General features: G+C 37.6%; 1 protein-coding gene across 2 annotated transcripts in view; it reads left to right on the plus strand.

Annotated features, from left to right (window-relative positions):
- The window catches only part of CEMIP2 (cell migration inducing hyaluronidase 2), a 35506-nt gene extending 14077 nt beyond the window's left edge, over positions 1-21429 (plus strand). For both annotated transcript variants that reach the window (XM_062512818.1, XM_062512819.1), the window contains 17 exons: positions 1892-2101; positions 2525-2730; positions 3339-3408; positions 6061-6189; positions 7791-7879; positions 9655-9786; positions 10264-10299; positions 10999-11154; positions 13710-13887; positions 14352-14567; positions 15237-15448; positions 15969-16154; positions 17278-17497; positions 18116-18214; positions 19352-19500; positions 20207-20313; positions 21046-21429. In XM_062512818.1, the coding sequence (XP_062368802.1) occupies positions 1892-2101; positions 2525-2730; positions 3339-3408; positions 6061-6189; positions 7791-7879; positions 9655-9786; positions 10264-10299; positions 10999-11154; positions 13710-13887; positions 14352-14567; positions 15237-15448; positions 15969-16154; positions 17278-17497; positions 18116-18214; positions 19352-19500; positions 20207-20313; positions 21046-21242 (2592 nt within the window). In that variant the 3' untranslated portion in view covers positions 21243-21429. The remainder of the gene's footprint in view (positions 1-1891; positions 2102-2524; positions 2731-3338; positions 3409-6060; positions 6190-7790; positions 7880-9654; positions 9787-10263; positions 10300-10998; positions 11155-13709; positions 13888-14351; positions 14568-15236; positions 15449-15968; positions 16155-17277; positions 17498-18115; positions 18215-19351; positions 19501-20206; positions 20314-21045) is intronic.
- The last annotated feature ends 1322 nt before the right edge of the window (positions 21430-22751 follow it).

Raw genomic sequence — 22751 nt, forward strand, 5'->3', positions numbered from 1 at the left:
TGTTCATTTACATCTTTAGATGAAACATTTGAACAGCAGTGCTTCAGTGATGCTAGAGAAGTTTGAGGCCTCAGACTTTAATTTCAAATATATTTGTGCTCATTTTGTGGTCATCACAGTTTAAATATTTCTAATGTATTTGGTTGGATACAGATTTTAATTTCATAGTGGTGACCATAATAGCGGTAAAGAAAATTAGCTCTTTCCTAATATGCAGGAGCTTTTGTTTTGTGGAAGAAGGTGGGTGGACTCAAGATGTCAAGGGTTCAAGATATGTAATGAAAGGAGATAATGACAAGCTATGAATCTTGCTAAATGTGACCTTGATTGCCACAAAAGTGTAAATGAGCAAACCTTCAGTTGTCTGGAAGGTAGAAGAGAAATATTTTGACTCATCAGAGTGAAATTGTTCCCAGGGGACTGAGTAGTGAGTGTCTGTTGCCAGACTAGACCTCAGCACTGAAAGTATTTTTAGTTTATGCTAATCTTAGATGCTCAAGCAGACGGATCCTAGACAGAAAGAAATGTAATAGCTTTTGAACATCCTGAATTTCCTACTGGACACAAGTTCAATAGCCTAAAGGGGGTTAGTGTCAGTGAGAAGAGGCATTGGATTGCAGTTCTGGTGCTTTTCAGTAGTAAAGAGCTAAAGATTAGGGATTCCTAAAAGATCAGGTTTTGACCATCCATCTCTAGCTATTAGGTATGCAAACCCTAAGAGTTCAATTAAAGGAGGAGGAAAAATAATATTATGGATTCCCCTATGAAAATTGGTATTTTTGATAAGTACTCAGTGCAGGTAAGTTAATGAAATGAAGTGACAAAAAAAAGGTAGGGATTGTTTTGGTTTGGTTTCTGGTTTTTTTTGTTTTGTTTTGTTTTTTGACTCAGGTTGTTGCAGTTCAGCTGTTGGCACTTGGTTTATGCTTTCATGGCAGGTTAGGTGAAATAAAATACTTTCTCTCTCCTGTATTACTGGTACAACCTCATTATGACTTTACTTTGTACACAATAACTTTACTGTGAAGCTGTGTGATTGTGAGGATAACTTCATATATTCCTTAGTGAAGCCATTTCTCTGGAGTGCAGTGTCCAGTTTTGGGTTCTCATTGCAATGAAAATGCAGATGCACTGGGGTGTGCAGGAAAGGTGGTGTGGCAGTGTGTGGTGATGAGTGACAGGAAGCTGAGAGGAGGGATCTTGTTGCTGTCTTCAGGTGCTGGTGAGGGTTCATAGTGGCCACAGCAGTTCTTGGAGGTGCATAGCAGTAGAACAGGAGGCAATGGGAGCAGTCTGAAAGAACTCAAGTAATGCCACTGTACTGGGAAAGTGAAAGGATAGAACAAATTGACACCATGAGTGTCTGTGACTGGGGGTATTCTCTGAGCAATGTGCTGAGCAGTTGTTTTATGAGGCTGACCCAGCACCAAGCTCTCAGCTGGACTAGGTTTCTCAACAGTTTCATTTGAGTCTGCATTATTCTGTGGTTTTTATTTGGCTAAGCCTGTCCCAGGTGGGTCATGCTGGTGCAGCTTCATGACAGACACACCCAGATGTGGGTGACCTCTGTTTGGCTGGACAGTACATGTGAGGATATTTAATGTGCCACCCAGTAAGACCTAAGAGTAAAGTGTGGTAGTATGTCTGGTGTAAATTCCTCTGTTGTAGCCACATGGAGATTTAAATTTTGAACTAATTTATGAAGGATACAGTTTTGGCATCTTTGTAGACCAAGACAGTAAAGTTTGTTCTAACTTTTATTGTGTTGGTCTGTGGCAACTGTGTACATCTAGCTTCTGTACATCTGGGGTAGGTGATGTATTAACTTAAAATTTCCATTGGTTAAAAAGCAAATAATTGGTTATTCACTCTGGACTTCTTTTTTTTTTAGATTTTAAAAAATTTTACATCTGTTCACCTTTCCTATGTGGAATTGAAGCAAATGGGCCAGCAGCAGATTGGAAGTTACCCTGTTCACTTTCACCTTTGTGGGGATGTGGATGAAAAAGGAGGATATACTTTTAAAACTTATCTGGAAGGTCTTTCCATTCATCACTGTTTTTCCAGATGTGTGACTGTTCATGCAACTAATGGTTTGCTGGTAGGTGCATGAAGAGTAAAACATATTCTGTTGGAATAAATATTATATATTATATATGGAATAATAAAGAGCATTTAGATGCCAAAATAATCCCATCCATTCTGCAGATTCAATGCTCAGCAATGGTTTTTGTATTTCAGTGGATGAATAAATTACTGCAAACAGTAATTTAACAGTTCTCATCATTCTGTTTTTTCAGATTCTTACAGCAGCTAGCTGTAAGGCAGCTAAGCTCTCCAGTGTGTTGGAGAGGTGAATAGTAGTGTGTTTATAAGAGGTGAATAAATCTATGTGCTTGAATCATCTGAGCTGCCGACACTGGCACTCTGCAGCTGTGCCAAGATAGTAAAACTAGATGGTATTTGTCAAATAAATCTCAGTAAGTGCTGTTACTGCTGACATAATGAACTTGTATTCTTACAGATAAAGGACACCATTGGCTACGACACACTAGGTCACTGTTTCTTCATAGAAGATGGCATTGAGCAGAGGAATACTTTGTTCCACAACCTTGGGCTAGTCACAAAACCAGGCACTCTTCTACCTACAGACAGAAACAGCAGCATGTGTACTGGGATTAGGGATAAGGTGTATGGAAGTTATGTCCCAGTGCCAGCCACAGACTGCATGTGAGTATGTCATGATGAAAAAGTAAAACCCAACCAGCTGTAGCAGTTGAACTGCTGATAATTTCTTGATTATCATACAATACAGATGGAAGTACAGATGAAAAACATTATCTATAGTTTAATGAATGTAATTCACATAGTATGGGTATTTAAAAAATAGCAATAAAAATAAACATTTAGTCTTCTATTTACAGAAATATTAAAAGAATAGTAAAGAAAAAATAGTTTTATCAGAATATTGTTGTTTCTTGTGGTACTTGGAACCTTAAAAGTCTGTTGAAAATCTTCTCCACTGCATAGATGTATGCATATTCTCAGGTTGTCACCACTTTTTTTTTCTGAATACAACTTGTTTCTTTTGAAAGCTTCTTAAAACAGTTTATAATTGCATGGAATATCTGTACAACATTAAATAAAATACTGTGCACTGAACTTAAAAAAAAGGCATTTTTGACTTCTGTATGTGGAAGGTTTTGTGATTTGTATTTTGAATATAAAGCAGTTAGTTTATCAGTTTAGCTTTTTCTGATGTGGATGTTAAAAAGGAAAGATACTTCTGTTGGAGCTAAAGGTTTTCTGCAGTAACTTGTTTCTGGATAATATTGCAGGGCCGTTTCAACATTCTGGATTTCTCATCCCAACAATCATCTTATAAATAATGCAGCAGCAGGCTCACAGGTAGGGCTTATGGGTATAATTAATGACAAACTGCTTATGTCACTGGCATTTGTAAAATCTGTAACATTTACACTGCCAGATTTGCATATATTTTTCTTTTTTTTTATAAGAGTATTTTAATGTTTGGCAGCTTATTGGCGTTGAAAGTGCAGTGTATGTCTAGGTGTGCATTTAAATGATGCCAAAAATCTTTGTTGTGGCTGCAACAGAGGAGATATCTTATTCTTTGTATTTTATAGACCTGACAGTAGTGTCACTGTAGGAATGTAGTAGTGTCTATGTCGAAATAATTTTATTTTCACGGAATTGGTGTATTTCATGTTAAGCCTTCCATATTCTCTGTAGGTTGTCATTAGTTTAGTGACAGCTCTGCAAGAGCTGTAGTCACTGGAATGAAAAATGGCTGCAAAGAAATGTTCATTGTGTAAGAAACATTGTTTACTTTCTGTTGCTGGTTAGTCAGTTGTTTCCAGCCAATGACTGCTGATGTGTTTTTGCTTGTTCTGAACCTTGTATTAGTGCAAATATCTTGTCATAGCTTCTTGTCATATAAAGTTCTCTACTTATTGTGGAGGAGAGAACTGGAGTCTGTTGTATATTGGATGAGAGGCTGAGATATATGAGGTTATTTTAGTTGGATTACTCTGAAGAGATCAGTGGGAATGCAAAACAGGAAAGGTTGTTGATTGTTGTTGCAAAGGCTCCAGTGTTGGAAGAATATGAGCCTGTGTACTTTTAGCCACAGATAACATTTATCTGTAATTGATAACATTTATATAATTGAATCATTTATTTATTTGTTAACAGGTAACTGTTATTAATAAATAGAATAGAATTCAAAATACTTAGCTGATTTGAAATATCTGGAATATTAAAAAAATCAGAAAATTTCATTCTGCTTTTGCATGGTCTCATTCTTGTTGCTTTCATTGCAGTGGGTTTGCTTCTGTTTGTTTGTATTCTACTTGACTCTCTACCACTAGGAGGGATCTGGACTCATCTCCCAAATTAAAACAGCTCTTTTCTGTCAAACACAATGTCTTTCCATTTTGCCTGCTTTATTTAATGTAACTAGTTTAGGCATTGCAGGCTAAGGTAAACAGCTTCTTTGCTTCTTTGATCTGGTGCTTAAGTCCTGCAAGGTCTTTTTCTGCCTGTGTAGCTCATCCCAGTAGATGCCTTCCCTTTCTTAGCAGGATCTGCCTGACTGGAGCAAACATTGTGTTTGTTACAAAATTTAGCTGCTCTGATACACGTCCTTGCATGGATGTAAGCACATCAGTATAAAAAGACCGTAGCTTATTGTTTCAGAAATAGAATAATTCAACTGTTCTCATATAGACTCTGCACTATAGAGTTTTTGCTGCTATGAGCTAGAGCAATTCACAGCCAAATAATTCCATTCCTCTCCCAGGTCTTTGGTTGTGCAGTGAAGCTTATTGTAAGGCTGTATGGGCAGTAGATGTTTCTTTTGTTTTGGTGTGTATGAGAGAAAAGAGGAAAAAACCCCAACCTTTTCATTTTTCTGAATGCTTGTAGATGCTTAACAAGCTTTTAAGTTTATCTAAGTCTATTTTTCAAGCATCAGGGGGTGTTTTGGATAAAAATTGAGTCTGCCAAGCACAGAACTGTACTTAATTATATGTGAGGTAAGATTTTGGTATTTTTATTAATGGAACATCCATATTTGCTTTGTAATGGTTAATCACCAGAAATGTCAGTGTGTCATCATTGCACACTGGGATGGGAACGTTACTGTAAAGTAGAATTTCCAAGCACTCATTGGAAAATCAGTATATTCTTGGAGTGAAATGCATTAAATCTTTTAAGCCAGGATGAATTCACTTTATCCATGTTTCTTGAAAAGGCTGACTACTTTTGTGAGAGGGAGCACTCAGTGTTTCTTTAGCTACTGTATAATCCTTCAATGTGCCTTGTGGGGTGTTATTTTCTTAAGGGCACACAGCCTATGGTCAGGTAAAGGTTTTGATGTCTGTAGGTGTGTGTGATGTGGATGTCACGATGCCACATCTTGTGAACACAGATGTAGTTGAAAGGGAAATTTTGTGGAGCTCATTTAGCAGACAAATCTGGCTTCTTTAAGGGCAGAGGTATTAAAGAAGTGTAGAAAATGAACAGATACTAAAATTATTACTGCATGTCATTTGCACAATGCCTTGAACTGACCAGATTGCTTGATGTACTTTTCTTCCTGTCTTCTGAAAGCTCTTGAGGGTGTTTTTGGCTGTGCCATTTAAATTTTGATGGGAACAGAGATGTACCAACCTTAACAGAATGGAACAGTAAGGATAGGAGGAATGATTTTGAGTATCTTATGTTAATAGTATTATCTACTAGTAAATGAAAATCTAATGTTTGGGATGACATAACTGGAATGCAGAAATTACATAAACTTGGACACTTTTCTACTTTGAAATATTAGAACATCTTAAATGTGTGGTTCTGAATGGCTTCACTGAGAAGCAAAACACTTTTAGTTGATATTGTCCACTAGAATATAGCCTTATTTGCAAAATCTGACTGTTTTCCTGATTAAATTGTTGTTTGGAGACTTCATTTTAAAATATATGTCAGCACCAATAATAGTGTCAAAATCACTTTTATGTAATATTATTCTCTCATTACTTGCAGGATGCTGGAATATGGTATTTGTTCCACAGGGTTGCTACAGGAGATTCACATAGTTTAGCCATTGAAACCAAATCAGAGCTTACACCCCTAGGAATCTTCTATAACAACAGGGTTCATTCTAATTTTAAGGTAATGTAGTATGTTATTTTAAAAAAGTGAAGTTTTTATTTCTCAGTATTCTATATTAGAACTTGACTGTTCACATTTTAAACTGGGTAGGGGTTGGATTTTGTGCTGTGTTTGAACTGTACTGTAGAGCAATGTATAATCAGCATGGGTGTATTTTCTAGCTGCATTTTGGGTATTCACTGTTTCAGATCTTCCTAAGGCACAAACAGCTAAAATCAATACTTCTAATAAAATACTTTTTTCAGAAGTAGCATTTCAAATGCTACTCTTTACAGCTTTGTTTCCTACTCTGAAGAAAGCTGAGCCTTGAAGAATTAAAGTTTATTATAGCAGTGATTCACCTAATAGCTTGCTGCAGTAGCTACAACTTATTTTTCTGAGCCTCAGGTGTTTGCACATGGTGATGCAGTCTCTGGCTAGAGATTAAGCTTTAAAATTGCCTTCAGGAGCTCACTTATTTGCAAGTTTTCTTATGGACTTTTCAGCCTACAGTCACTGAGGAGTATTTTGTTAGTATGACTTTTAAACCATTTCCACACCTCAGCTAAATTTTCACTCCACCTGAAGCCCTTCAAGTATTTCATTTGGAATCCAGTTGCTGTGTGTATGCAGAAATATAATGAAATTTATAACGCTACCAAACTCTAAATAAGTACTTATTTGTGTTTGGTTGATGCAGGAGATTCTCACAGTTTAACCATTGAAACCTCATAGAATTGTTATGGGATTTTTTTTTTTTTTGCCAAATGAAACTGATTTTGCCTGACAGTTGGTTGCCTGGGAAACCAAGAAATGATGCAGTATTTGATGGAAGTTGTGTTAACATTGTGTTTGGGACTGTAGGGCACTTGGTTCAGATTGGAATTAGAACATACTGAGTACAAGAGTGCATTGTGAAGAAAATAATTTCACCTGTTGTCATCTTTAAACAAGGGTAGGAATTTGTGTGCTAAAATTCCATGTTAAAAGACAGCTCCACTAGCACGTCTGAGAACCTTCTTGTGTATAAGACTCAGTTGAAATCGTAATTTGGATCAGAGGTGAAAGTATTTGTAGGTAATTCAGGTAAAAGACCACAAATGCTTCCTCATGCTTTTATTTTCTCAAGTAATTTATTTAATTTTGGATTATTGAGTTTCACGCTTATTGCTGCTTGGACCAAAATGATCTTTAGTGGTAAAGGTAGTTTAGTGGTAAAGCGAAATACAAAGGATTTTTCAGTGGGTTTTGGGTTTTCTATTCTTTTTCATTTATGAGAATAATATGAACTCACCATAAGATTGCCTTCCAGATTTTCCAGAACAGCATCTGGTAATAAATGGAAAACCTGAAATAGATGTTGTGAAAGAAATCTGAAGTGAATTTTGATAATTTTCCATATTTTTTTTTAATCACAGATAATTCCTTTCATTTTAGCACAAACTGGTTTATTATATTAATTAGCTAGTTTTCCCCTAGACAATATGCCAATTGAAGCCAAATGGAAAGATCTAAGAGTTTCTTGTATGTGTATGGAATGCAATGCTTACATTTTTAAGACTTCATTTTTATTCTGTCTTTGATTTTGGATAGTATGAATTTTCTTTCCTTGCTTGTTTCAGGCTGGTTTGTTCATTGATAAGGGTGTTAAAACAACTAATGCTAGTGCTGATGATCCCAGGGAATATCTTTGTTTGGACAACAATGCAAGGTAAAGGATATTTTTTTTCAAGTGAGTGAAAAATGGCAAAGTTTTGAGACTGCTCTTGCATTCACATGGGGAAAAACCCTTTTAATACAATAAAAAAAATTATAAATTATAACCAAACCGCAAGTTCGTATGTTCTTTTCCCTCATTTATTCATCTATTTTGGGAACAACAGAGGTGGTATCTCTTAAAGGATTTGGGTTTCTTCTGAGCTTTTGCTCAGGGTAGTGTCCATCCTCTTAGAAGACATTGTTTTAAGCATGTTCTACCATCGTGCTTAAATTTTTTTCTGGAATTGCTGCTAAAAGGAACGTATTCCTTTAAAATCTGATCTTCTGATTTATTTATCTGAGTTTTAATTATTAGAAAAAGGTTTCAGTAGTGCATCCATTTACCTTTCCTACTGCTGACTATTTTTGCTGTTCCTTCTAGACTTGGAGATCATAGCTCGGTAGTACAGTTCTGCTGAAGGCTCTTTGCAGAGGTGGTGCAATCAACCGCATTTTCTTCAGTTTACAAAGTGAGAGAAAGTAATGAAAAGTCTAGGAAAGTTCCAGGTTATACTGCACCTGGTTAGTCTTGTCCCGAATTTCAAATAAAATAGCCTGGGATAGTGGTTAAACAAATACTGGATATTGTCCAATATTGTCAGTATTTTTGTGTCAGCTATGTATTAGCACTGCAAATATGGTTCATGGATTATTGTCAATTGACCTGTATTTAAAACAAGTTAAGTGACTGCTGCTCCCATATAACCCTTGCGGTTTACTTGAGTCATAACAGGTAATCAGGAAGAACTTGAGAGGGGCAAGATGCCCTCTGAGAGCCTCTAAGTGTTGAGGATGCAAGAAACTCAGTGCATGAAATGGGGTTATGTTTCACAGCAGAAAAAAAAAGGAATGAGGCACTGCATAACTATGTGAGGTCCCTAATCATTGTACATGGAGCTGAACTGGAAGGATTTAAATGTTAGTTGAGAAGACTGAGAGTATCAAAACCCAACATTTACCTATCTTCCTCTTTCTCCTTTGGATGGGCAGGGGGCAGATCCAAATCTGAATAAAAGAATATTATGTGATTTGGATAACAGACATGAGTATCTTTACACAGTCAAAGTATCTGTTGGCAGTTTTTAAAAATACATTACTTTTTGTCTGGGGTCCTGGGGATAATCAAGTGAAAATGTCAGCAGTTCTTAATCAGACTGTTTCTTCCTACTATTTAAATTAGATTCCAGTCATAATTTACTGTACAAGACATTCTTGGTGGCAATGCAGTAAAAAAATCTCAGGCATGCTCAAAGAAGCAGCGTGGCTGTATGTCAGAAGAGTTTGGAACATTTGAAGGACCAGTTAGACAAATGTCCAGACTGTTCTTGCATATCTAATGTCAGCCCTGTGTGTCCTTTCAGGGAACTTATCATTCCCTTCATCAAACTTTCACATTAGTGCTTCACTACAAGTGGGGAGGACAGAAAGAAAAAGAGGAGAAAGGGAGGCTAAAGGCAGCTAAAGAAACTTAGAAAGACTGAGCAAGAGCCTGTGAGACTTACTGGGAAAGAGGCGTTTCACATGCCTGCTTCATTATACCCCACAAATACTTTGCTAGTACTAGAGAGCCAGAGATGTACCTGCTTCTAGCTTCTTCCATTCCAAACATGAAGCAGAGTGGAATTTGCTCATCAGATGAGTGTTTGTCTTTCAGTTTTACTCAGTACAATGTATATGGTACATGTAAAATAAAAAGTTTTCTTGTACTGTACTGTTTATCTCTCCCAGGTTCCGACCTCATCAAGATGCAGACCCTGAAAAACCCCGAGCTGCTGCCCTGATTGACAGATTAATATCTTTCAAAAACAATGATCATGGAGCCTGGGTCAGGGGAGGGGATATCCTCATTCAGAACTCTGGGTAGGTGTTTGGAAGCAAACAGCTGCATGCTGTTAAGAAGTTCTCCCTGAAAGCTTTGTTTATGAAAATGCATTACAACAGGTTTATAGGAGAGCAGTGATGGTTAACTTTAGGATCTTCTCAGTATGACTAGCTTTCATACTATCCCACAACTTCAGATATGCAAGTTTGTATGTGATTAAATGAGAACCTGCCTTAAAGAGCAAAAAACATCTCTAGTAAAAAGAAGCTGGTAGAGACAGTAAATTCAGACTGGCATTTCTGTTGTCTCCCTGAAGATCCTCAAAAATGTGTAGAAAATTATTTTGCTACTTTTTAACAGCAATGCTTTTAAAAAAAGTTAACTTTGTGATGGTTCTAAGTTCATTAATTGAAAAACTAAAGATTTTTTTTCAGTGCATAGCAGGATATGCTCTTGCATTAGCCAGTTGTAGGATAATTCAGAAAAAACAACTGATGTTTTGGACTTTCTTGTAGGTTTGCAGACAATGGAATAGGTTTGACATTTGCTAGGTGAGTGCTTTGTTAATAATTTCTATGTTTCCTTGCATAGAAGCTTATAAAACCTGTATGCATCTATTAAAACTAATAGGTATGCTTTCATAATACTGCAGTTTTGGTTAGGGACCTGGTTGTGTTTCCAGTCATGCAGATGATGTTATTGAGGCTGTAAACTGGCACAGCTGCCAAAGTTTCCACTTTAGTTCAGCCTGTGCTTGATTTACACCACAGTTTGCTGCTTCTTTACCAGAATTGTTATATTAGTTCAGGTATTACTGGTAGTGTATGATTCCTTAGGCATTATTTTATTTTCCTCCTGAACAGCTGAAAGTGAGCAATGGAAAAGAAGGAAGGGTGAGCATTTAGCAGGGGTAGAGTCTCTTTCTAATGAAAAATATCAAGTAACTTCGGTAGTGAGCTGAAATTACTGCTATTTAGATTATGACAAATTCATTCTAGGGTTGGAAAAGTGGGCTGTAAATAAAAAGGTGCTTCACTACAAAGGGAGTTAGAAATTCTAATGCTTGGTGCTGCTGAACATTTCATTGAGTTAGCCTCTATATTAATGATTAAATCTATTGCTTTCTGTATTGTACATGAAGTCTGTACTTGAGGAGGACTGTTACAGAAGTAAAAGCTGTGCTGTGTCTTGGTATAATCATATGCTGGAGAGTCTTGGCTAAAGACTTAATTTCTGATGTGCTTTGATAGTGATGGGAGCTTCCCAAATGATGAAGGTGCCAGCCAGGAGGTATCAGAGTCACTGTTCATAGGTGAGAGCAAGAATTATGGGTTTCAAGGTGGACAAAATAAATATGTGGGAACTGGAGGAATAGACAACAAGACGCGCACTCTGCCTAGAAATCGGTAAGTATGTAATAAACGTAGTAGAAATACAAGAAAAATTATCTGTATCAGGTGTAAAGAACCTTCTTAGTTGAGCTGTAAGAGAATAAGACTCCATTGAAAGTGATGCTCTCGTTTTGTTTTTCATCCTGTGTGTGCAGCAAAACTCACATTTTGAAACTCAGAGTTTCATCTGATGCTTTCACATGTTCCTATGCTGTATCAATTTAAGTTATCCTACTGAAATTAAACCTTAGATTAAAAAGTATTTGGGTCTCGAAGAAAGCTTTCAGGCAAAAGAATTTCAAAGGTCAGTTTTGGACTCTGTGGCAGATCACAATCTGTGACCATGATCCATTTCTCTTTGACTTGCACTGATGCTTGTTTAACATAGTAGCAAGTCCTATCCTTGCCACAGAATAAGAAAGAAGATTGTTTTGATTTAAACCCAGCTGGAAATTGAGCCCCCTGTAGCCTGTCCCCATTCCCCACCTCCTCAGGTGAGAGAGATAAAAGACTGAGATCTTAAGCTGAGACATTGTACTGGAAACAATGAGATTAAGAATAGTAACAGTAATAGCAGCAGTATACAATACAAAGGTGATTTATGTACAAAAAAAAGCTCACCACTCAGCCTGGCACTGGTTGGACTGCAAGATGAAGAACAAGATGGCCAAGAGACTGTCAGCACCCCAAAGTGCTCTCCAGGTGGATAGATCCTCTGATCAGGACCAGTGTCACCTCAGTGTTACTTCCCCAGAAAAAGGAACACTGTCCCTTCAGGAAGCAAGAGAGAGTCCCTTTCCCCCACCTCCTAGCCATGATGTAAGATGGTATCAAGTAGCACAATGTCTTGGCCTTGCCCACATGGCTCCAGGTTCTGTCCCCACACATCTTTGGCCAAGTAGGATAAAGGGTGCAGTGGGCCCCAGCTACCCTAGTTTTTTGCTGTTAAGCCATTTAAAGGGCAGAAGTTAATGTGGTGGTGGTATGAGGTATTCAGTCTTGTTGTGTGGAATCACATAACTGAGGAGGTCACCTTCTGGAGGTCACCAGCTCTGGAGGTCACCTTCTCCAACTCCCCTGCTCAAGAACTGTCACCTAGGGCTCATGTTCCAGAACAACATTCAGGTCTCTTACCTATATCTCCAAGGGTAGATTCTCCACAATTTTCCTGGGCAACGTGTGCCAGTGCTCAGTCACTTTCTCAGTGAAAATTTTTCTCCTGTTTAGCAGGGACCTCTTGTTTTTCATTTTGTATGCATTGCTCCTGGTCTTGTCTCTGGGAATAGCCTGGCTCCATGTTCTTTGCACCCTCCCTTCAGATACACATTGATATTCCTGCCTGAGGCTTTTCTGTTCCAGGCTGAACATGTCTCCCAGTGTTTCTTCCAATGAGAGAAGCTCCAGTGACTTTGTGGCCCTTTGGTGTGCTTTCTGGTATCTCCATATCTGCCTTGTACTGGGGACAAGCATTCTATGTGTTGCTTCAGCAGTGCTGAAAAAATGGGGAAGTATTACTCCCCACAGTTTGCTAGTAACACTTCTCACAGTGCAGCCCTAGATACCTTTTGCTTCTCTGTGTCAAGGACGCGTTGTTTGGCTTATGGTTTATTTGGCTTCCTCTAGGACCCATAAGTCCTTTTCACTGGCACAAAGGGCTGTTATTGCTTCCAATGTGCAAGACCTTACATTCCTCCATGTTAAATTTCTTGAGTTTCCCATCCACCCGTTTCTCCAGCCTGTGTGGGTTATGGCACAGCCCTCTGCTGCATCAGCTGCTTCTTTCTGTGTTGTGCCCTCTGCAGACTTGGCCCTTAGACTATACCTGGCCTAGTCATCCAGATAATGAATGAAGATAATGAACAAGACTGGACTCAGTATTGACCTTTGGGGTGCATCACCAATTATTGGTCTCCAAGAGGACTTTGTGTCATCACTTTGTGCCACCTATTTGTCCTCTCATCCTGCCCATTCTTCACGAGGATCTTATGGGACACAGTGTTAAAACTCTTCCTGCAGTTTTGGTAGACTGTGTCCACTGCTCTACCTGGCCAGTCATTTCATCACAGAAGTTTATCAGCTTCTCCTTTGTGAATCCATACTGATTGTTCCTGCAGACTTTCCAGTCCTTCAGGCACCTGGAAATGGTTTCTAGCATTAGCTGCTCCATCATGTCCTGGGGCTCCGTCATGATCAAGCTAAGCCTTACCAGCTTGCCATTCTCTGGGTTAGAAGTAACATTTGCTTTCCTTCAGTCTGCAGTCACTTCCAGTTGCCACTATCAATCAAAGAGCAGGTGGTATTAGTTTTCTGCTGTATTCCTCATATTGAAAATGGGGCACATTTGCAAATGGACAGAGGTAACTCTGCAAACAGGAAAATTTAGGAGTAGGGGATTTTTTGACTCATTAGAGAAGCACAGAAACCATATTTCCTTTACTAAAATCTGTCTTGTGAGTCATTCTCTAATTGTTGCTTTATTGATTTCTCTGAGAGGAAATGTATTTGACACAGATTCAAGTATATAATGAGTTTCATTACAGGATGGTATAAATATTTGTTTGCATCAACAGGACATTTCCAATCAGAGGCTTTCAGATTTATGATGGACCTATTCACCTTACCAAGTGCACATTTAAAAACTTTGTGCCAACTCCAGACAGGTTTACCAGTGCAGTTGGATTTTTGATGAAAAATCCATGGCAGATGACTCCAAAAAATAACATTTCTCTTGTGAAGTTTGGTCCAAATGTAAGTTTTTGACAAGTTTTCCTTAAGTCTTGTAAATGGTTTTCTTTTCTTGTATTTAACATATGCAGACAAGAGCTGTAGGTCATTACTTCAGAGTTTATCTCCTGGCTGGAGGTCACACAGTGTGTATCCTTTGTCTCCTGAGCAAAAAAACCAACACAGATGTAGGATATGTAGCACTAAATGATTCATGGCTTGAGGTAAAGCTGAAAAGAAATTTTTGTAAGATTTTGTAAGGTTTGGTATATCCTTGGTAACAAATTTTCTGCAGGTAATACTAACACTCAGAAGCAAGAGCTGGCTAGAGCCTATTATTAAAACCCAGCATGTCTGCTTTGCAAGTTTCTTCTGTCCGTATTGTGAAGTTTTTAATCAGCTTTGTCAAATTAATGTGTTTCTGCACATGTGCACTGTTAGTCTGTGTTTCACCTCAGGAAAAGCAAAAACTTTATTGTCATTGTCAGGTTTCTTTGAAAGCCTTCTTTGGAAAGCCTGGTCCCTGGTTTGAAGAAGGAGATTTGGATGGTGACAAGAACTCAATATTTCATGATCTAGATGGTTCAGTGACTGACTACAGGGATACCTATGTGGGCCGAATGGATAATTACTTGATTCAACACCCCAAATGCATTAACATAACAGAATGGAGTGGAGTGGTTTGCAGTGGGAACTATGCACAGGCTAGTAATTTTGGCTTTCTGTTTGGGGCAAATCTATAATATGAACCTACCTGTGGAGTCAGATAGCGTAAGAAATACAAAATTACCTGTCTTAGGATTTCAAAACTTTTTTACTTTAAAAAATAGTTTTATTCATGTCACACTCTTCAGCCAGTTGTATATATATCATACTTCCTCTCAGCAGACTGAGGGTACAGTATCAGATCCTGCTAGATAAAACTGAATGTGTTTGCTGAGAGTTCTGTGTTGCAGCTGTATCTGCTAAAACATTTATGCATTGAAGGTGTCTTCTTCCATGCAAATTCTGTCTGCTCTTTTTCAGAGTGGATTTTAAGGGGTTGTTTTGTTGGTTTGTTTTTTGGAGATGTTAAATACCACCTTCTGAATACAAGTCTTACAGGTTTGATTCCCATTCTAGTTCCTGGTCTGTGTGACCAGGTGTTATAGCTGATTTTGTTTTCTCTTCCATACATTTTATCTGTAAAACAAGAAAAACTTGTAATAGTTTTTAAATAGGACTTTTATTCAGAAGAGATTTGTATATTGCATAAATAAGAACATTAAATTACAGCATTTTGGTTAATAATGTACTGATTGTGCTTCACTATTTCATCTTCTTTTGTGAAGAGACCAAATCTTCCCATTTTCACCTTCTTAAATGTCATATAGGTTTATGTCCAAACCTGGAATGGACAGAATCTTTCCATGACTATTGTCCGAGATGAGTATCCAGCCTATCCCATGGTTCTTCGAGGTATTAATCAGAGAGCAGCTGCCTTTCAGCAGTACCAGCCAGTGGTGATGCTCCAAAAGGGCTATACAATACATTGGAATGGAAAAGCTCCAAATGTCACCTATTTGTATCTCATTAACTTCAACAAGTATGTTTACTTTCCTTTGTGGCTTTGATTGTAAGGTGATACTGAAGTTACATCCTGCAAAATTACTGTGCATGAGTTTGTAGCCATCTGGAAGACCAGAGCTTGGGTTTGTTTTTTTATTTCATAATTGCAAATACTAAAGTATGAAAAGTAAGGAATTAAGCAACAGACCTGCATCTGAAGTTAAACACTTATCCAGTACAGTGTCTTTAAGGAAAAACTATTGGAAAAGAATATGTACCAATAGAGAGGTTGAGCAAAATTGCAGTTGAATAGCTTATGATACTTGATTTTGTTAGCAGATATACTTATTAAGTATAATCAAATATATCCTGAGACAATCAGAGTTACTAAAATGTTTAATGAAAGGCTGTGCAGATTTGATCATCTGTTTGGGGACTTAGGAGCTTATTCGTTTTCCTGTTTCAATTCTTTTTTTTCTTTTTTTGGTGATCTGTTTGCTCTGTATTGACACCTAAACTGTTCCTGCAAGGACTCATCCATTTTATTTTGGTTTTAGGAATGACTGGATTCGCGTTGGTCTTTGTTACCAACCAAAGACAGATTTTCTTATAGTACTGGAAACCTTTCAAAGGCGTTCGTCTGCTCTGTCAAGCAAGGTGGAGCGTTACCTGTCTGTATCTTCAATGGTGGAGCTTGAAAAGAATCGATCAGACAGGAGGTTTTACTTTGACAACAGTACTGGGTAACTAGAAGATGTTGTTTAACCCTAAAATGTTCAGTTCAATAGTGTTAAAAGCGACTGGTTAGGACACCTGCATAAAAGGAAAGCTGTTGAGAAGGACCCCAAAATCCTTTGGAAGAATGCTTATATGTCTTTAAATCTCCAAACTACCATGGCTGTAATTGAAATACTTTTCAGGAGCACCACAGTCACCAAAGATATTTCCTACCCCATGTCTGGGGAAAATGTAGTATCTGGTGTGGTGCCGAGCAGTGCCTTTTAGGATTTAAGTCCTTAGTCTTCAGAAAATTATCTGTTAAATTGAAAATTCTAGAAACTTCCAAGAAGCTTTCTCTTCCAACATTTAAAAATCATATTTTTGAAAATCCTAGGCTGTTTTCAGCTGTCTCAAAAGAGTCTAAAAGTCCTAGTCTCTCTTTCAAAGGTACTTCTCACACAGGCCACTAAAATCCTTCTGAGAGGTTTTAGATATGGTCAGCTTTCAATAAATTAAGTCCTGTGTACATCACTTGTGAGTTTTGCAGACGTTGATTCTGAGCTTGTCATTTTTTCTCTTATTGTGTTCTGTTACCTGCTACTGTGCTTTTCTGTTATAAATACACAAATGAATGTAGTTTTTGAACAGACATTTATATTGCTTTGTGTAAGAGCTGCTCTGATAACAGTCTAAAATGTAATAGAAGAACTACCAGCCTTCTGTGAACATGATGGACCACTACACCCTAAATTGCATTTCCAGACATTTGAAGTAGCACAGCTATATGGTTGAGTGCTGGTGGGTGAAACTGAATATTTCTGCAAAGATCTATGACCAAGGGAAGAAGTAATGCCCTGCAATTTGGTTTTTGTTTTCTGCAAGCCAGTGATCTGAGGACTGGTTCTTCTCTGTGAAGCATATACATTTATATTGATGTCTCCTTTAATTGTGGGGAATTTTAGATACATTGTTAGAGATTTCCTAACTCTAGTGAACTGTAAATACTTTGTAACCTTTGGATAGTGGTACAGAAGTGAATACTGTAGTTTGTCTGCTTCTGAAAGTCATGAAATACAGCTGTTAAGATTCAATATAAATACCTATATTTCACCAGTTAATTTAATTATTTTTCCTCTTTTTGTGTAGATTACTGTTTTTATTTCTTCAAGCCAAATATAATAGGGATGGTCACAGTTATTGCTCATCTCAGGGATGTGAAAGGATCAAGATTGTGACCAAAGATTCATCAAAAGGGATAAGTAATTGCATGGCAAAAGCTTACCCAAAGTACTACCAAGTACCAACAGTCATAAAGCAGATGCCAGAAAAAACTACTGTACCATGTACAAAATGTGGCACAACTCAGGTAAAATAAAATAACCAAAAATTATCATGCATTGTATAATTGGTGATGCAGTCTACTCAATTTAACTCCAAATTTCAGTCTTTCAGTGCAGAATACTGCACTTACCAAATTTCAATGGTCAGCATGATAATCTTCTTGGACTCCTTTAAGGTGTGGAGTTCTTTCTGTAGTACGTTGTTTCAGGGATTTTTTTTTCTTCTTTTGTGCAACTCTTGCTCCAAGTGCCACAGAAAAGGGACATAGGTGGATTGATGTCTTGCACTGCAGTATTGTCTGTGCTACATGGAGAGCTTTGCTGCAGATATCTATGTGGCAAACCTTCTCTCTGTTTGGATCTTTGCTTATTAGCATGAACTTGAAATTGTGTCAGCTATAAGCTGAGAAAAAATAAGAGATAAAATTGAGAGATTTAAAATTAATTAAAGAGATTGTAATTAAGAGATAAAATAGATTACACTATGTATCATTATATATATTGGGATTACTAGTACAATAAATAGTGCCACTTGACAAATGGGTACATTTACTTTGGAGTATGGACTGTCTGTTGTAAACTGGCATGATAAAGTATTGAAGAAATATTAATATGTGTACTTAAATGTTTTGTTTGATATCCAGATGGTATTCACCAGTGACCCTCACAAAAACTACCTCCTTGTGCAGATTAATTCATCTGATGAAAGAGAGTCAAGCAGAGGTCAGCAAGCATTTATATATGTAAGTATTCTTTATGGTTTTCTTCTTAAATATCACTATAGCAGTTTGTATTATAACAGTTGTACAGATCTACATAATGCAGACCTCAGTTTTCTTCACTTGGATGAAAAGATTGGTTCAAAAAAAGTTAAAAAGCTTATGTTTAAAAATTAGAAAAACAAGGCTTCAAATCTCCATTTTATATTTTAATCCTACTTGCTGAAGAGAAAAATGTTCCCATTAGAATTTAAAATGTTCAGCTTCATGTTTAAATCTGTGTGGGTATACATTTATGGCTGGTTTTGGAAGTAAACAGAACATATAACCTAACAACTTGTTAGTTAAATCCATTTTGTTGAAACTGTCCTAGTGCAAGCAGATTAGCAAGTTAGTGGGATGGGTCACACAAGCCACTAAGTTTTGCTGAAGTCCTCTAAATGGCAATTGCTAAAGACTCAGTAGATTTTTGTATTTGTTCTAATGTGGCCCAAATAAGCCAAGTGATGTGATACTGTATAACAAGTTGATTAGTCTGAGTTTTCCATTCACATGCTGAAATAGACTTGTATGTGGTGGTGAAATACCATTTGCAGACACCTTCCCACCACAGAGCTTAGTCTGCACATCCCTTACATTCTGCAGTGTCATTGTTGGCCTGGCTGAGCCTTCAGTTATCCAGGTAGACAAATGGCACATGAGCAGCTTAACCTTTGCAGCTGTGAACTTCTCCAGGAGTGTGTTTGCCATATCCAAAACAGTAAGAGCACTCAGTAGGGAGAAACTGGGCTGGAACTAGTCTGCTCCAGGAATCAATTAACTGTATTACTGTTAAGTGATTCAGGGGGTTCAGTATCAGAATTTTAGCTTCCCAAAGCAGGAGCAGTGACTGAGGCAGGTGGTAAGTCACCTGGAATGTGCAATATTCCTATAGAATCTACAGGCTGAAGACTCCTATGCAATTTCAGAAGTCTCATTAGCAGTGTTCTTTCAAAGGGAAAACTGAAGAGATGCTAGGGAGAGGCAAGTATTTGTAAGGAAATTACTATGTCTAAACTAGATTGATTGATTGATTAACACTGAGTTAAGGTTATCACTGAATTAGCAGTAGAATTGCTGCTTGACTCAGATTAATTTCCTTTTCTCTTTCTTCCCATTCAGGTCAATGACACCATGTTTTCCTTCAAGGATAATGGAATACTTACTGTTGCAGTGGATGCCTGCACTGGCACCATATTGGGAAACAAATTATTTTCTGGAGTAGACATTAGGCATGTACATGCATATTTAAAATCTGGAATTCCACAAAGGTATGTGCAATGACCACTCATTTGCAGTATGTCCTGCAAGTTGTAGCTCTGCTCTCTGACAAGGATTTAAACAATAATGGGTAGATAATGTTACATGAGTGCTGAAAGTGAACAAAACGTATGTCCAAGTTCAGGGTAAAGGAGAAACATAGGAGCAATTTATATGACAGTGTAGCCTTATTTAAGAAAACTAAGCAGATTTTGAACTCTTAAAATTTTTCTGGTGTTGCCTTTTTTGTCAAAAAAATTTTCTTTAACAAAACACCATGTAATAACACTGCTTTGCTTAAAACAAGAATATCTTTGTTTAATAAGGACCATGGGAAGGACCACATGAAAGATACTGTACTGTTCTCCCCTGTAGAGAGAAAATTCCTTATCACTAAATAAAGATAAGGAGTTAGTGTCAGAAAATAATCAGCATTTTATTTTTTTTAATTTTGGATCAATATCTAAACTTGATTATTTGGTACAAAATGCTAAACTGTGTTTAAGTAACACTTTCCAATGATTTTGAAGTAAAATTTAAAGTCAGTTTTAAACCAAGAAGTTCTGGGTACTGCTTCCAGAAAGGGTTGACTATTTCTATGTCATAAATACTCATATGGAATTGGACTTTGAGGGCAGCTAGCTGTAAAGGTGTGCAGCAAAATACTGAAAAGTATGTTTATAACAGCAGCTGTGTCTATGCTGTTCCTTTTTGCAGGTCTGTCATTCTGCTGAGCACAAGAGGTGATGTAGCAATTCCTAATAATTTAGCTGAAGCCTTTATGTCCCTGGGGACAGTGAAACCACCTTATCTTCAGAGCAACGGTTGGTGGAAATGTTACACATTTCTTTGACACTGCCTTGGTCTTTCTGTTTATGTTGGCATGGTGGGTTTCTCATGGGGTGTGTGAGAAGGATGCAGCTGGTGAAGGGTGGTTGCCAGTTTGCACTGGTGTGGCTGCTGTGTGTCAGTTCTTGTTGAGAGGGGAGGTGAGCAGCTTTTCAGCAGATGGGGCAGAAACCCCTTTTATCCCATTGTGTGAAGCTTGTTGCAAACAGAGAAGTAACTAGCATTTTTCTTGTGCCAGTGGATCACACAAAATTATTTTTTCCTAAAGCCTGTATTTGGTGCCTCACCCAGAAAATCTATCTTTAAGCATACTCCTGTGCCTGCCTAGTATTTCCTGCTCTAAAAAACCTTGAAGCTAGCAATGAAAAACTATTGGTATTTTGAGGGATTATGAGTTTATAGGCTACATGGGGTAGCTCTCATCTGTTCAGAGTGATGGCATAAGCTGTGCTTGAGAAAGCAGGTTTTGTAACTGTCCAATTAGCTGTATTTTCAAATTAAGATTTCAGGGTATTTAATACTAAGGAGAAAGGAAGTTGCAAATCATTATTTCCTTGTGTGGTGCATGTAAAGCTAAGAGTGGATTAATGTCCTGACTAATGGGGGGGAAGAAATTCTGGGTGAGCATGCCTTTTCCTACCTAACCATCCTACATTGTGCTGCAGTGAGCTTGGCTGGTTTGATAACGCTGAATGTTTCTGTCACAGGAAGCTTGGCCTTTCTGGGCTTCAGAGGAAACATTAAGCCATCCTGGATTAAGCTCTCTACCAGTCCTGCTGGGCATGGGCTCGTTCAGATAGAAAAGTATATCCCTCTGCAACTGGAAGAGTATGGCTGTGCCAGAGTGATTAAAAGCCGTCGGAAAGACCTTGAGCTTCTGAAGAAGGCTGCACAATCTCATTAAAGACTAAGATGTACATAAAATCTGGGGAAAAAATGTGAACTAACTTATTTTTTAATTTATGGCATTTTAAACTATATTGTTATCCAAGTAAATCATGTTATTGTCTTACAGATGTTTGCCAGCATTGACTGCTTGAATGCCAATCTGTGCACCTTCTAGTTGTACAAAATAATAAAGAATTTATTAGTATTTGTATAAACAGGTTTCAGAGATTTTTCAGATGTTTGTATTTACTGTAAACAAGTTCCTTCTGTTTAATACTCCTTTTGTATGTAAGAGGGTATTCATAAAAGCCTTAAGTTCTTAATAACAGGTGTTGGAGTCCATTTTGGGTTACTTGAAAGATTAACATCAATGCCTTCATAAACAGCTTGAATTGGTCATTATAACTTAAGCATTTTTCCTTCCGCTGTTCAGGTGTTTTTTTGGGAGTTTTTCAGTCATCTCAGTTACATTCTCAATCTGTTTCCCAATGTGTTAAAACCCAATTTCCCCTAAGCATGCAGCTGACTCAAGGGATTTTAACTGCAGTAAAAGTTTTTGCTTTCCTGTTGTGAAAGATGGAGGGAAGAATTCAAAAATCCAGCCTGGGGCTGGGTGAGGATTGTGTACCATTCAGCAGAGTTTTACAAGGCTATGTGTGCAAGCATGGCATGCAGAGCAGGAAATTACTCCTGTTCTTTAGGATCACTGTTTATTATTCCCTCTAAATACACAGGTGTGTCTGTAAGAGTTACTTTAATAAACAGTCTAGAAGTTAAGGCTACAGTCTTGAGTGCAGCTTGACTTTAGCTTAGTCTTCCAAAGCTTTTAGCCAGAAGGGCAAAGCTGAGATACTGTTACTCTCAATTTGTTAGGAAATGAGGCTTCTAGAACTCTTGCAGTGGTGTGGTTTTTTTTTTTTTGTTTTGTTGGTTTTTTTGTTAGGTTTTGTTGTTGTTTGGGGGATTTGTGTTGGTTGGTTGGTTGGTTGGTTTTGGGTTGTTTTTGTTTGTCTTTTGGTGTTGGTTTTTCTGTAATTTTTAGGGCTATCTGTCTCAGCTTTAACTTCTAAGTGAATGAAAAGTGCTTTCAGTTGATTAATTCATACCTTCTGCCTTAACTTTGATTCCTTTAGTGTACTCATGTTGTTAATTCCTGATGACTTTATATTAGGTCCATTGATTTCATCTGGTTTTGTTACAATTATTAGGCTCTGCCAATAGTGGCACAGCTGCCCTTTTTCAGGATCCTCGTCTTTGAAATTAAATTTCAGGGACTGTAAAGATGCATTTCATAATAGGGAACAATAGGTGCCATAGGGCTAAAATGTAACCCTAGATCTAATAAAACTGACATACTTCCTTCTTGTATATGTTCTCATTCATTGAAGCTGGTATAATGTATATACCATTCAGAAATGCTTTGTGCTTTGAATTCAAAATAGAGTGCTGTTGGAAATGAACTACATGCCTGTCTTCTCCAAAGATGTTGAAAAACTGTGGGGATTTTTTGTGTGTGTGTGTGTGT

Source organism: Cinclus cinclus, chromosome Z, assembly GCF_963662255.1.
Source record: "Cinclus cinclus chromosome Z, bCinCin1.1, whole genome shotgun sequence".
Lineage (NCBI taxonomy): Eukaryota > Metazoa > Chordata > Aves > Passeriformes > Cinclidae > Cinclus > Cinclus cinclus.